The 13,862-nt window shown below is 52.4% G+C and overlaps 2 protein-coding genes across 8 annotated transcripts in view; both read right to left on the minus strand.

Moving 5' to 3' along the window:
• LOC133361284 (zinc finger protein 239-like) overlaps window positions 1-13,862 on the minus strand; it is an 807,570-nt gene that overhangs the window by 537,563 nt on the left and 256,145 nt on the right. The window lies entirely within an intron of this gene.
• LOC133361282 (uncharacterized) lies at window positions 1,843-7,134 on the minus strand. The gene is made up of 2 exons (XM_061580207.1): window positions 5,820-7,134; window positions 1,843-2,020 (listed from the first exon to the last, which is right to left on the minus strand). The coding sequence occupies exons 1-2, from the start codon at window positions 7,035-7,037 to the stop codon at window positions 2,006-2,008; spliced, it is 1,233 nt and encodes a 410-aa protein (XP_061436191.1). The 5' UTR covers window positions 7,038-7,134; the 3' UTR covers window positions 1,843-2,005.

The following is a 13,862-nucleotide window of genomic DNA, read 5'->3' on the forward strand; positions in this document are numbered from 1 at the left end:
GTTAACTGCTAAACAAGAACGACACTCGCGTCTAACCGAGACGCAAAAAAATCCCGCTAATTTAACGACGCGAAAATAGACACTTACTAGGAGATTCACGGTATATCGATGTCTGGAACCCGTCTGAAGATGTCGCCACGAACTCTCCCGACGCAAAGTCGCCTAACTGTCGACACAGCAATTGTGCTCGCCAGGCTGCGTTGTCTCGCGGTTGAAGGGCGATCAGCAGAGCGACGAGTCGAGCGTCCAACCTCATCAAGTTCCCTCTCGAAATGGCATTGAGCTCTGCTTCTGAGCCGCCTTATAACTCCCCCCCTAGGATCCAATCCTTTGTCTTTCAGGATATTTGCATTTGATTGTTAATTTTTGAAGGCACAATCCGCATGTCTATTAACATACCGAAGGGTAATGTGCCCATTGTGCTTCATGCATGCATATGTAAGTGCATCTCAGTGTGTAATTGTGCGTCTATTTTGAATAAAAACTTTGTCCTCGATTTAAAGTGAATGCAGAGAAATTAGCATGTAACTTTAGAAAAGGAAGAGAGCGGCCTTCTCGACGAGGGAGTGAAATCCAATAGGTAATCTTCTTCCTAGCATTGTTCCCGCTGTGGCGCAGGGTCCGCTTTTCGGCATTGTCTTCCCCATTTGGCTCGGTCCAGGGCATCTTCAGGGGATGCGTTGACCGTCTTTATGTCTTCCTTTATTCGATCTGTAAAGTAGTAACTCGGCAGGAGACGACTTCACGGGTAGCACACTCTTTATTTTCACCAACTTGTAGTTACACGGATGACTAACACCCTACTTCGTTACACGGGTGACCAACACCCACTTAGCTACACGGGTGACGGACACCCACTCAGCTACGACTTCGTTACACGGGTGACCAACACCCACTTAGCTACACGGGTGACCCACACCCACTCAGCTACACGGGTGACCCACACCCACTCAGCTACACGGGTGACTAACACCCACTCAGCTACACGGGTGACTAACACCCACTCAGCTACACGGGTGACTAACACCCACTCAGCTACACGGGCGACTAACACCCACTCAGCTGTACTGACACGGGCTCTTACGCCCCGTTGCCGTCCGGGACACACCCAGCCGGGGTGCCCGTCTCGGCTCTGGGTACCACCGTCCCGACCCACACGGGCGTCGGACTACGGTCCCCCCAGTCTCGGCTCCGAGCCACACAGGGCCCCTATCTCCTCCACCCCGTCTTCGGTCTTCAACTGGTTAACACTGACCACGAGTGCTCTCGCGCGTCCCCCTTTATACCCCTCCTGCGGACGTCGCTGAGAGTACCCACTTATCTGACCAATCACTGCGCACTCGCTACGATCCTCTCTTCCCAGCTTGTGTGAGCGCGCCTCACCACCGGCGCGCGCGTCCATGCCACGCCCACACTGCGTTCCCAACCCCGCGCCCCGTGATCCCTCACTGCCGGCGCACGTCAATACCACCACTACATCACCCCCTACCACATAGCTCGCAGCCGACCCGGCTGCTAATAAACCATACAACACCCCTTCACTCCCATGTGTGCCCCGTAACATAACACAACATGAACACCGCAATCCGCAAAACCCAGCAACCGCCCCACCCGCAACAAGAACAACATGCACAATCCGGCGAGTGGCAACGATACTGTGTATGCGGAAAGAGTAACAATAAAAAAAAATTTCTTTAATCATTTTCTCTTCTTTTCTCTCCGACTCATGCAATGTCCCAATGTCCGAGCGTCCCTTGAACGGGACATTACCCCGGCAGAGGGGGGGAAGCCGGCAACGAAGTCGGGCTTTAACAAAAAAAGAATATATATTTTTTTTTTTTTCATGAAAAGTGTTGCGTCCTTGATCGAGTCCGCCTTGCCGGACCGTCGTACGGCACAGGACGCAGTTGGCCATCCGGCAGCGCCGGCAGTTCAGGGAGGCATGGGACAGGCATCGGGGCTCCGTGCGAGCCCCGGGGTTCCGGTTCCCGACGGTCAACAGCCGTCAGGTCCGAGACACCTGGGGGTGGGTCAGGTGGAGACACGTGAGGATCAGCCTGCGACACATCCCTCCCCGAGTCGACGGTCACATCCCACGCTCGGTCGTCACGGCACAACCCGGGGTCACGCGGCGCCGCGTAGGGTTTCAGTCGGGAGGGGTGCACGTACCAACGGCGTTTTCCCCATTTAATCTGTATACTCTGGGGTCGTGCAACCCGCACAATTTCCACCGGTCCCCTCCACGGTCTCAACAGTTTGGGGGACGTAGCCAACGGTGCGTGTGGACAATGCAGCCAGGCTTTATCGCCCGGTTCCCAATTGTGCGTACGCACCTTCCGTTCATGCAATCGCTCGTTCGCGATCTGCCGAGAGCGTGAATTCAATCTCGCAGCCTCTCGCGCCTCCCCCAATTTGGCGATGTTAAACTTAATGTGGTCTGCCAATTTAGATTTTGCACGTGGCTGTGAAATCCCCAGTTGGACGTCCATGGCCGGATCAGCCTCCCGCCCATACATCAGAAAAAATGGAGAAAACCCCGTCGCCGCATGGGGTGCCATCCGATAGGCCGCTAGTACCCCCGGTACCTGTAAGTCCCAATCCACCTGGTCGTCGCATACCTGTTGGCACAGCATAGACGTAATCGTCCTGTTCAGACGTTCAACCATACCGTCAGTCTGCGGGTGGTACGGGGAGGTACGTACTTTCTTCGTACCCAACAGGTCGCACACCTCGCGCAACAAAACACTCGAAAAGTTTTTCCCTTGATCCGTGAGCAAGCGTTCGGGGGCGCCTTTGTCCAAAACGTAACCTTGGACAAAGGCGTCCGCCACCGCCGCAGCCGACTGGTTGGCGAGTGGCCACGCCATGGGCCAGCGGGTGAAGTACTCTACGCCAACCAGCAGGAACTTATTTCCCCGAGGTGTGGTGGGAAAGGGCCCCAAGATGTCTAGCGCGACCAATTCGTTCGTGCGCGAAACTTGAATGGATTGAAGCGGTGGATTAGCCGCTATTGGTGGCGGTTTTCTTTTAGCGCACCCTACACACCCCTTAAGAATGTTCGCCACGTCACTGCCCATCCCAGGCCAATAGTAGTCTCGCTGAATGAGGGCGAGCGTTTTGTGAAACCCCAGGTGCATGAGTCGTTCATGGGCAGCCAGGACGACTTTACCCCGTACAGCAACCGGCACCACAAGCACGTGACGCCGGGACATGGAGTCCCACTTCATCAAGAGGCCCTGTCTGCACACCCAGGAACCGACCCGCGTTTCCCCGCCCTCGGGAACGTTAACCTTCCGACGTAGCGCGAGTAGGGAGCTGTCGGCCATTTGCAGACGGCCCCACTCGATGAGAGGCAATGCTAACAGCGAGTCCCTCCCCGTGGGGGCGTCGACCCCCGTCGTATCCGTGGCGGCTAGCACCACTTCCGCGGGAACATCGACAGAAGGTTTACACCGCGCCGATCCCAACTGACATGCGCATTCCGTACGCGTCGGCAACCGTGACAATGCATCCGCATTCGAGTGGCGCAACCCCTTGCGGTAAATCGTCGTGAATTGGTAGTCCTGAAGGACCTCCAACCATCGGGACAATTGGCCGGATGGCTGCGCCACCCGCATAGCGTATTGGAGAGCCGCATGGTCCGTGCGAACCGTAAAGTGACGGCCATACAGATACGGCCTGAATTGCTGTATAAAAAACACGATCGCCAGCAATTCACGCCGTGTCACACAGTAGCGTTGTTCCGCGGGGGACAGAACCCTGCTACCGTAGGCGACCACCCGTTCGACCCCCCCGACCACCTGTGAGAGCACTCCCCCGATACCCGTGTTACTGGCATCCGTGTCGAGCACAAACGGTTGCGTGAAATCGGGGTAACACAAGGGGGGAGCCTGCACCAAGGCGTCACGCAGGGAGCAGAACGCGGCCTCCTCCTCCGGCCCCCAGTGAAACCGCACCCCTTTAGCCGTCAAGGCGTGCAGGGGCCCGGCTATGGTGGCAAACTGTTTGACAAAACGACGGTAATAGGAGGCAAATCCTATGAAGCTGCGGACTTCAGTAACAGAGGTCGGTGTTGGCCATGAGCCGACGCATTCCGTCTTAGCAGGGTCCGTCGAGATCCCCGAACGGCTAACGATATGGCCCAAATACCTGACCGATTCCCGAAGCAGAAAACATTTAGCCGGTTTAAATTTAAGCTTCGCGGAACGCATCCTGAGAAACACTGCCCTCAGTCGCTGGAGGTGCTCCTCAAAAGTTCGGCTGAAAACGATGATATCGTCGAGGTAAATCAAACAGGTGTCCCATTGAAGGCCTGACAAAACCAATTCCATGAGCCTCTGGAACGTGGCAGGAGCGGAATGTAAACCCATGGGCAATCGGTTGAACTCAAATAGGCCTCCCGGTGTCCGGAAAGCGGTTTTAGGTTTTGATTCGTCATCGAGGGGCAATTGCCAAAATCCCGAAAGCAAATCGAGCGTCGAAAAAAACTGTGCTCCTGCCAAGGCATCCAGCGACTCATCCATCCTGGGGAGCGGATACGCATCGGCCATTGATATTTTGTTTAGGCGGCGGAAGTCAACACAGAACCGCAGGGATCCATCCTGTTTTTTAACCAAGACGATAGGAGCACCCCACGGACTGGAAGAGGGCGCAATGATGTCGGCCGCCAACATGTCATTTACTGCTGACTGCACATGCTCCTTCTCGGCTGGACTGAGCCGGAAGGGATTCTGTCGAATAGGGGCCGCATCCCCAGTCTCTATGTGGTGGCGCAACAGGTCTGTGCAGCCAATGTCGTACTTGTGCCTGCTAAACACGTCAGCGAACTCGAGCAGCAAGCCCCTCAATGCACCCCTCTGCACACTGGACAAGGTACTGGACCCGGCACACAACGAGTCCAACCACTCCGTCCCCTCCTCACTTTGGGGATGCGTATCGACATGCGAATCGGCGTGAGCAACGAGCTGTTCCTCGACGGGCAGCGGCGCGGCGTGAGCGAGCACCGTTCCCTGCGTAATCACGGCCGGCCGCGACCCCGTATTCAGGACCACAACGAACGGCTCACTGTCCCCCCTCACCATGGTCTGGGCCACCGCTAAGTCGAGGTCCCCTTTAGCCCTGTTAGACGGCCCCAATAGAACTCCCTGCGCCCCCGCATCCGCCCCAAGGGGTTTTCTCAACCGAAGGGGCACCAACATTTGCGATCCCGGGGGCACCCGTACAGTCCGGGTTGCCAGCGCCTGCACCGTCGCACAAGCCGTGCGTATCTTATTCGGACTCTTCAAAAACTCAACCCGCCGACCCGATGGAAGCTCAATGCAGGCCTGGTCTATGAGAATTTTTATGGGCATCTTAGACAGAAAATCCGTGCCTAGTAAACAAGGAACGGCCAACGATGATGATACAAAAATAGGACCCGCCAATTTAATGTCGCCAATACAAATATTCGCCCGAATCTGGCCGATGATTCCCAAAGATCCCCCGTTTGCCGCGTAAAACGGTACGTCCACCGGCAGAAGTGGTCGACATTGTACGGGAAGAATATTATAAATCAGGTCCGAAATAATAGTGGCCGACGCACCCGTGTCCACGAGCACCCGGACTTCAACCCCGTCAATGTACCCCGTTACCACGGACGACCCGGCCGACGCAGCCACAATCCTGTGGGCTAATTCGGACCACTCGACTGCCTTCGGGCCGTACGCGGACCCCTCTCGCCGAACCGAACCCCCGGCGCCCATACCCGGTCCCCCCACCGCTAAGCGGCGACCCGAATGTGCCGTGCTTGTGGACCGAACGTGTGAGGTGCCGCGACTTGCCGGGTTCAGTTGGGATGTCTTGAGTCCCTGGGCGTCGTCCGGACGTGGTCCCGCGGTGCGTTGACGCGGGGCCCGGCATCCCGACGCGACGTGGCCCCGAAGGCCGCAGTTGTAGCAGACGACGAGGGACGTCGTGGGTTTCGGTTGCTCCAGCTTGCGGGAGGAGCGTGTGGGCGAACGACCGCCCGTTCTCCACTCCCCCGGCCTCGAACCCGCGAAGGCCTCCTCCCGAGGCACAGCAGGCTGAGGTCCGATGATCGTGGCGGCCGGTGCCCCGTTCTCCACCGATGCGCAGACGACCGTCGGTTTCCGCTGTAGGACCTCGTAAGCGTGGATACTCGTGGCAATCCCCAGGGAGCAGATGTCCATCTCGTCCGCCGTATTAATGGGAACTCCCAATCCGTGAGCCAGCGCCAGCAGCTGCTCCGTCACCATGGCGTCCTTCCCCTCCTTGTCCATACGGGGAAAAGCTGAATCTGCCAGGGCGAGCAGCGCCGTGCGATAGGCGAGCGTTGTTTCTCCAACCACCTTCCGCCGATCGTAGAACTGGTGGCGACAGGTCGAGGGCGGCCCGAACACCTTGGCCAACAGGTGCAGCGCGGCCTGGAGCGTTGAGCGGGACGACCTCGGGGCAGACGTGAAGGCCGCAAGCGCGTCGTCGTCGAGCATCGCTGGCAGCGCGCGCAGGGCAGTGGTGTCGGACCACCCCGACATTTCTTGATGCGCGATGAACCGTCGCTGGAAGGCTCCCCAGTCGCCCCCGTCCGCCTTGAACACCGACAGCGCGGGCAATCGTTGCTGGAGAACTCGATCGTCGTCGTCGTCGTTGGAGCGATTTTCCCGCGCGCCGCTGTGGTTGTAGAAAATGTCGGCTCCCTCTGCAGGCGCAAAATGGAGAGCTCCGGCGCTCGCCGATGACGCGGGCTGCGCTGTGTGGAGACCTCTGGCCACGTGGTGTCCTCGTTTCCCGCCAAGCGGAGTCGGGCCCTCAAAAATGGCGCCAACTCCCAAACTTTTGGCGCGAAACGCCGTATGGCGGGAACCCTCCAGCCGCGCCGCCTCTTCCAACCCCGCAGGCGTTCCTCCGGCCGCTGGAACGGAGATCTCCGCCAAGATTGCAGCGGCGGCGAGCAGCAACTCCGCCAGGCGGGAATGTGCGTCCTGCAGGCTGGTGTCGGAGGCGGGCGGAGCATCGGCCATTTCCGCGAAGTGCTGCATCGGCGGCAACTCCTCGTCCTCTCCTCCCGAGGGTGGTGTCACCGGTACGTCGTCGTCTCCCCGGTCTTGCACGTGGGAACGAGAAGTCTTCCTTGTGTCCATTTCTCCTTGAAGACAGGTTTACTTCTGACGCCAGTTGTAAAGTAGTAACTCGGCAGGAGACGACTTCACGGGTAGCACACTCTTTATTTTCACCAACTTGTAGTTACACGGATGACTAACACCCTACTTCGTTACACGGGTGACCAACACCCACTTAGCTACACGGGTGACGGACACCCACTCAGCTACGACTTCGTTACACGGGTGACCAACACCCACTTAGCTACACGGGTGACCCACACCCACTCAGCTACACGGGTGACCCACACCCACTCAGCTACACGGGTGACTAACACCCACTCAGCTACACGGGTGACTAACACCCACTCAGCTACACGGGTGACTAACACCCACTCAGCTACACGGGCGACTAACACCCACTCAGCTGTACTGACACGGGCTCTTACGCCCCGTTGCCGTCCGGGACACACCCAGCCGGGGTGCCCGTCTCGGCTCTGGGTACCACCGTCCCGACCCACACGGGCGTCGGACTACGGTCCCCCCAGTCTCGGCTCCGAGCCACACAGGGCCCCTATCTCCTCCACCCCGTCTTCGGTCTTCAACTGGTTAACACTGACCACGAGTGCTCTCGCGCGTCCCCCTTTATACCCCTCCTGCGGACGTCGCTGAGAGTACCCACTTATCTGACCAATCACTGCGCACTCGCTACGATCCTCTCTTCCCAGCTTGTGTGAGCGCGCCTCACCACCGGCGCGCGCGTCCATGCCACGCCCACACTGCGTTCCCAACCCCGCGCCCCGTGATCCCTCACTGCCGGCGCACGTCAATACCACCACTACAGATCCATCCATCGCTTCTTCGGACGTCCGCGTGGACGGCGGCCCTCTGGTTCAATACACATGGCAGTCTTGGCCACTGATGACTCTTCACTTCGCATCACATGGCCGTACCACCGAAGCCTTGCCTCAAGCATCTTGTCCGCAATGGGGGCCACACCAAGTCGATTCCGAACGTCTTCGTTCATGACACGATCCCATCGAGTGAGTCCGAGGCTCCATCTGAGCATCCTCATCTCCATGGTGTGGAGAGCTTGTTCGTGTACAGTTGTGGCTGGCCAGCACTCGGATCCATAGAGTGCCACCGGTTGGACGATGGTCTTGTAAATTTTTCCCTTCAGTCTATCCGGCATTTTCCTATCACAGAGGACTCCGGTGACTTGCCTCCACTTCATCCATGCCGCATTGACTCGTGACCTCACATCAGTCGTGATGCTACCATCTGAGCTGATGGTGGAACCCAGGTACTTAAAGTCCGTCACTTTCTTCAGATCTTCTCCGTCAATGCTGATGGTGCCGTCGGTTTGGGGGCCACACTCCATATACTCCGTCTTTTGATGTTGAACCTCATCCTGTTTTCGTCCAAACGTTCCTTCCACAGGCGCGTTTGTCTTTCCACTTCTCCTCTCTCTTCATCTGAGAGGAGGACGTCATCCGCGTAGAGAATTGACCATGGCAGGGGCGTGTGCAGGTCGGCAGTGATCGTGTCCATGCACAGGATAAACAGGAGTGGTGACAGGGCCGATCCTTGGTGCACTCCAACGCTGATGGGAAATGGCGGTGATAAGCCCACTGCACACCTGACTGCACTGGTGACGTTCTTTTATAGGAGTTGCACCCAATGCACGTAGGTTTCAGGGACTCCATGGGATCGAAGCGAGTGCCAGATGAGGTCGTGGGGGACCCTGTCAAATGCCTTTTCAAGGTCGAGGAACGACACGTGCACAGCTTTGTTCTTCTCTCTGTGCCTCTCCAGCAGGAGCCTCGCCGCGAATATGGCGTCCGTAGTGCCACATCCTTTGTAAAAGCCGCATTGGTTGGGTGATAGGGTGACGATGTTTCTAATCCTCGTGTCCAAAACTCGCTCAAAGATCTTCATCGCATGACACAGGAGCCGGATTGGCCTGTAATTCGAGCATTCTGCCACGGCCCCTTTACCCTTCCAAATTGGATCCGTCGTGCTGGTCGACCAGGCTTCTGGGACCTCACCGGTGCTCGTGATGGTGCTGAAGAGTTGGGTAAGGAGGGCAGCACCCTGCCTGCCAAGGATCTTCCAGGCCTCAGCAGGGATATCGTCCGGGCCAGTCGCTTTCACATTCTTCATTCTCTTGATAGCTTGTTCCACTTCGGTGATGGTGATAGGTGAAACCGGATCGAGTACGTGTTCAGCGCTAATAATAGGTGGGTGGGGAAATTCCTGGTTGCAGATTCCAGAGAAGTAGTTGCTCCAGCCTTGAAAGATGGCGGGCGGGTCTCTGAGAGTGCTGTGATTCTCATCCTTTATGCATTTGACCTGACCAATATCCTGAGTCGAACGATGGCGCGCCTCTGCCAGTCGATAGATCTTATTGGCACCTTCTGGGGTGTCCAGTTCGACATACAGTTGGTCGTATTGAGCTAATTTCACCGCTGCTACTACTCGCTTCGCTGCCGATTTGCAGTTTCTGTATTGTTGGTAATCCAGATCTGCGAGCGTTTTGCGCCACTTCTTGAAAGCTAGCTTCTTCTCTTTCACTGCTAGCTGAACTTCTTCGTTCCACCACCATATTTGCTTGTCAATGAAGTGTTTTGCCGGCTTAGTTAGCCCCAGTGCTTCCGTTGCTGCTGTGCACAGTTGGCCGGCGAGATCTTCCCAAATCGCATTCGCTGGTCGGTTGGTGTTCACGTCAATCTGATTGAGGGCGACTCTCAGCTGATCTTTGCATTCCTTCATCCGCCACCACTTAATTCGCTGCTGTTCCGTTGTTGGTGGGCGATGTCGCTGGCCAATGTCCATTTTCACGTCCATGATCAGGATGCGATGTTGTGGGGTGATGTTGTCCGATGGTATGACTTTAGTGTTTGTCACCGTTTTCAGCTTATCCCGCTTGACAAGCCAGAAATCAATTTGAGTTGATCTCCCACCACTGGCGTACGTAATGAGATGGGACGGTCTCTTCTTGAAGAAGGTGTTGGCGAGGACAAGATCATGGGCTTCCGCAAAGTCCAGGGCTCGGTTTCCCTCATCGTTCCGGGTACCATATCCTTGGCCACCATGGTTTCGAGGGTATCCATCCCGGGCGTTTCCAACGTGTCCATTTAGGTCTCCACCAATTACTAACTGCTCTTCTCCATTTATTTGATTGCATGTGTCCATCAATTGTTCCCAAAATCCCTCCTTAGTATCTGCTGGGCAGCCAGGCTGCGGCGCATATCACCAAAGTGTTATTCAAATTATTTTAATCCCATCCTGATCCTGCACCTTCATGTTTCACATATCCCACCATTGGTTCGCACGTCCATATTACATACATACATGTTACATGCATACATATTACATACAGACATATCTCATGCATACATATTACATACAGACATGTTACATACTGACGAGCAAATTGTGATTCCTTGAGGACCACGTTGTGAAGCTAAGAATTCGAATTCGAATATCACACTTCAATGTACGGTGTTCTAATCTGTAACACTTGTTTATGATGTTATTTTATAGCGTTATAATGTATCGCTCATAGCTAATATTGTTAGAGTTCACAACATTATAGTTTACTATAACACTAGTTTGTAGTGTTATTTTAAAGCGTTACAATGTTTAGCTCATAGTTTAAAGGTTATATTATTAGAGTTTATAATGTTAGAGTATGCAATGTGAGTTTACAATTTGAGAGTTTGTGGAAGTGCCCAGTTCTCGTGGGACCCGACACGGATTTGGAAATAATTTCTATGATCATGTCTGAGCTGGGATGAGCGACTAATGTTAACTTTGTTTAATCATAACTGTGTGTAGGTTAGTTAATTTAAATCATGTTGGTAGAACAAGTCGACTGCCTTTGCTAGACGAATTGTTATCTTCAAGTGCGTCCGTAAATATATTGCTAAAATACACAGCATAGGGAAGGCTGCCTTGTTCGGGAGATGTAGTTTGGCTAAGGCGCTGTGTACGAGTTGGATGTATAATGTGTATAGTTAAAGGTGCTAGGTGTTGTTTTCTTCTAACCGCTACTAACGTGCGTGTGTTGTCTGTTTTAAAGATTTGTCTATTGATGTTGTTCTTTTTATTGCGGCGTTTTTATGTTGAGTTCTGTCACTTGAGTGTTGCAGTTTGTTTAAGAATTCGTCACTTGAGCGTGGTGTTTTGCTTGTTGGAATTTCGCTTTGTTACAATTTGTGATTGTTATAAAATTGTAAAGATTCATAATCTCATGAGTTAAGAATGGGTTTGTGCGTGATTCTTATACGATCACACTGTGATTCTAATGCTTCTAATGATATTATGATACCTTACCTCCGTTTATATGGTTATAAATTAAAACACTAGTTTATAATCGTTTAATGTTTAGTGTTTTCGTTTATAGTATTACAGTTTACATGTTATAGAGTACAGTTTATCCCCGACATACGTCGGGATTAGTGACTGGTAGGTTGATGAACGATTAACTACTGGGACCTTTCCCCTCAAGGAACACGTGTTAATCGGGTAGACAGCCAAGATGCTGCCGGTTAAGGGCACACTTGTGTGACGGAGATCCTCCACCTGAAACTCTCTTAACATGTTTTTGCTAGGAACATTATAAAATAAAGAACATTTGTTAAAAATACGTTTTTATTCATCTGCAATCATTTTTACGTCAAAACTCGAAGGGAATATTTATTACATTTCCAGTACAATGCAAACCATTTCCGTTCCAGGAATACCAAAGAGTTAAAGTATCATTCCCCATGATATCCTTATTAGATCACCACATTTTTTCACTGTACGTCTATGTTAAAGTCAAGGCCATATATCCAACGAACGCGTCATCAATGTCTTCCCACACACAGAGCACAGGAATGGCTTCTCACCCGTGTGCGTTCTCTGGTGTCTCTTAAGATCTGATGGCCATGAAAAGAACTTCCCACACACAGAGCAATTCAATGGCTTCTTGCCTCCGTGTGCGTGGGGCTGTGGAGAGCGTCTCTGCTCCATGTGAGCGTAGTAACAGCAGCGCTGTTATCGAGTCAAAAGTACGCTATCAGCCGCAAGGATGTTTAGCGTTGAGTTTTAGATTTTGTTAACTGCTAAAACAAGAACGACACTCGCGTCTTACCGAGACGCAAAAAAATCCCGCTAATTTGACGAAGAACACGTTCCGCGAAAATAGACACTTACTTGGAGATTCACGGTATATCGATGTCTGGAACCCGTCTGAAGATGTCGCCACGAACTCTCCCGACGCAAAGTCGCCTAACTGTCGACTCAGCAATTGTGCTCGCCAGGCTGCGTTGTCTCGCGGTTGAAGGGCGATCAGCAGAGCGACGAGTCGAGCGTCCAACCTCATCAAGTTCCCTCTCGAAATGGCATTGAGCTCTGCTTCTGAGCCGCCTTATAACTCCCCCCTAGGATCCAATTCTTTGTCTTTCAGGATATTTGCATTCGATTGTTAATTTTGGAAGGTACAATCCGCATGTCTATTAACATACCGAAGGGTAATGTGCCCATTGTACTTCATGCATGAATATGTAAGTGCATCTCAGTGTGTAATTGTGCGCTTATTTTGAATAAATTGAAAAACTTTGTCCTCGATTTAAAGTGAATGCAGAGAAATTAGCATGTAACTTTAGAAAAGGAAGAGAGCGGCCTTCTCGACGAGGGAGTGAAACCCAATAAGTAATATTCTTTTACAGCGTTACAATGGATAGGTTGTAGTTCATAGGTTATAATATTATGTTTCACTATGATAGAACTTAACATGTGAGAGTCTACAATATCAGAGTTGATCAAATGCGACGATCAAGGGCGTCAATCGGGTGAGTTTGAACAGAGGCTTTAATCAAAGGCGTCATCCCATCACGGAACACCACCTCCCTGCGTATATCACAGCAACAGAAGCAACTACAGCAGCAACAACAGTAGCGACAACAGCAGCAGCAACATCACATTTCGAGGGCGACGCAGCTACTTCAGATTCTGCTGCCCAGCTGTTTGTAGTCGGGACTTGCTCTCGCAGGACCCCACACGTCTTTGGAAATGATTGCGATGATCATGTCTGAGCTGATAATTAAGCCACTCAAGATTACTTTGTTTAACCATAACATTAGGTAGGTTAGTGTCATCGGGGCTCTGTGAATACTACTCATAAATGAAATCACACTCCTGTATGACCGACATTGTACTAATTTTGGTTGATCGAGTAGAACAAGGCACGTGCCATGTCCAGACGAATTCTTATCAACAATATTGTCCTTAAATATGATGCTAAAATAAATGTTAACACTGGATTTAACGTGCACCTCTTAACCCCTCCCTCGCATTTACGACTAACGATTTGCATTTGCACATAACATACATTCAAGCACAGTCAAATGCTAATACGACCATATTGTTATTCTAAAATTTGAATGCGATTCATGTCCTGTACCCCCACAGTTCACATATCCGACCCCCGGATCGATTGAACAGATAATTTACATACATATCTATAGAGTGCGATTTTAATACTTCTAATGAGATTTATTTTATTACGTCTCTTCTACGTGACTTTACGGAAAGAACCAAGAAGACTATGAACTAGTGTTTAAATTTAGAACCATATAAACGGAGGTAAGGTATTATAATCTCATTAGAAGCATTAGAATCACAGTGTGGTCGTATTAGAATCACACTCTGCTCATATGTATATATAGTCTCCGTGCAAGGATCGGATAAAAATGATAAAAATTACAACACGGTCGT

Source organism: Lethenteron reissneri, chromosome 72, assembly GCF_015708825.2.
Source record: "Lethenteron reissneri isolate LAM-NWPU_2019-01 chromosome 72, ASM1570882v1, whole genome shotgun sequence".
NCBI classification, from domain to species: Eukaryota; Metazoa; Chordata; class Hyperoartia; order Petromyzontiformes; family Petromyzontidae; genus Lethenteron; species Lethenteron reissneri.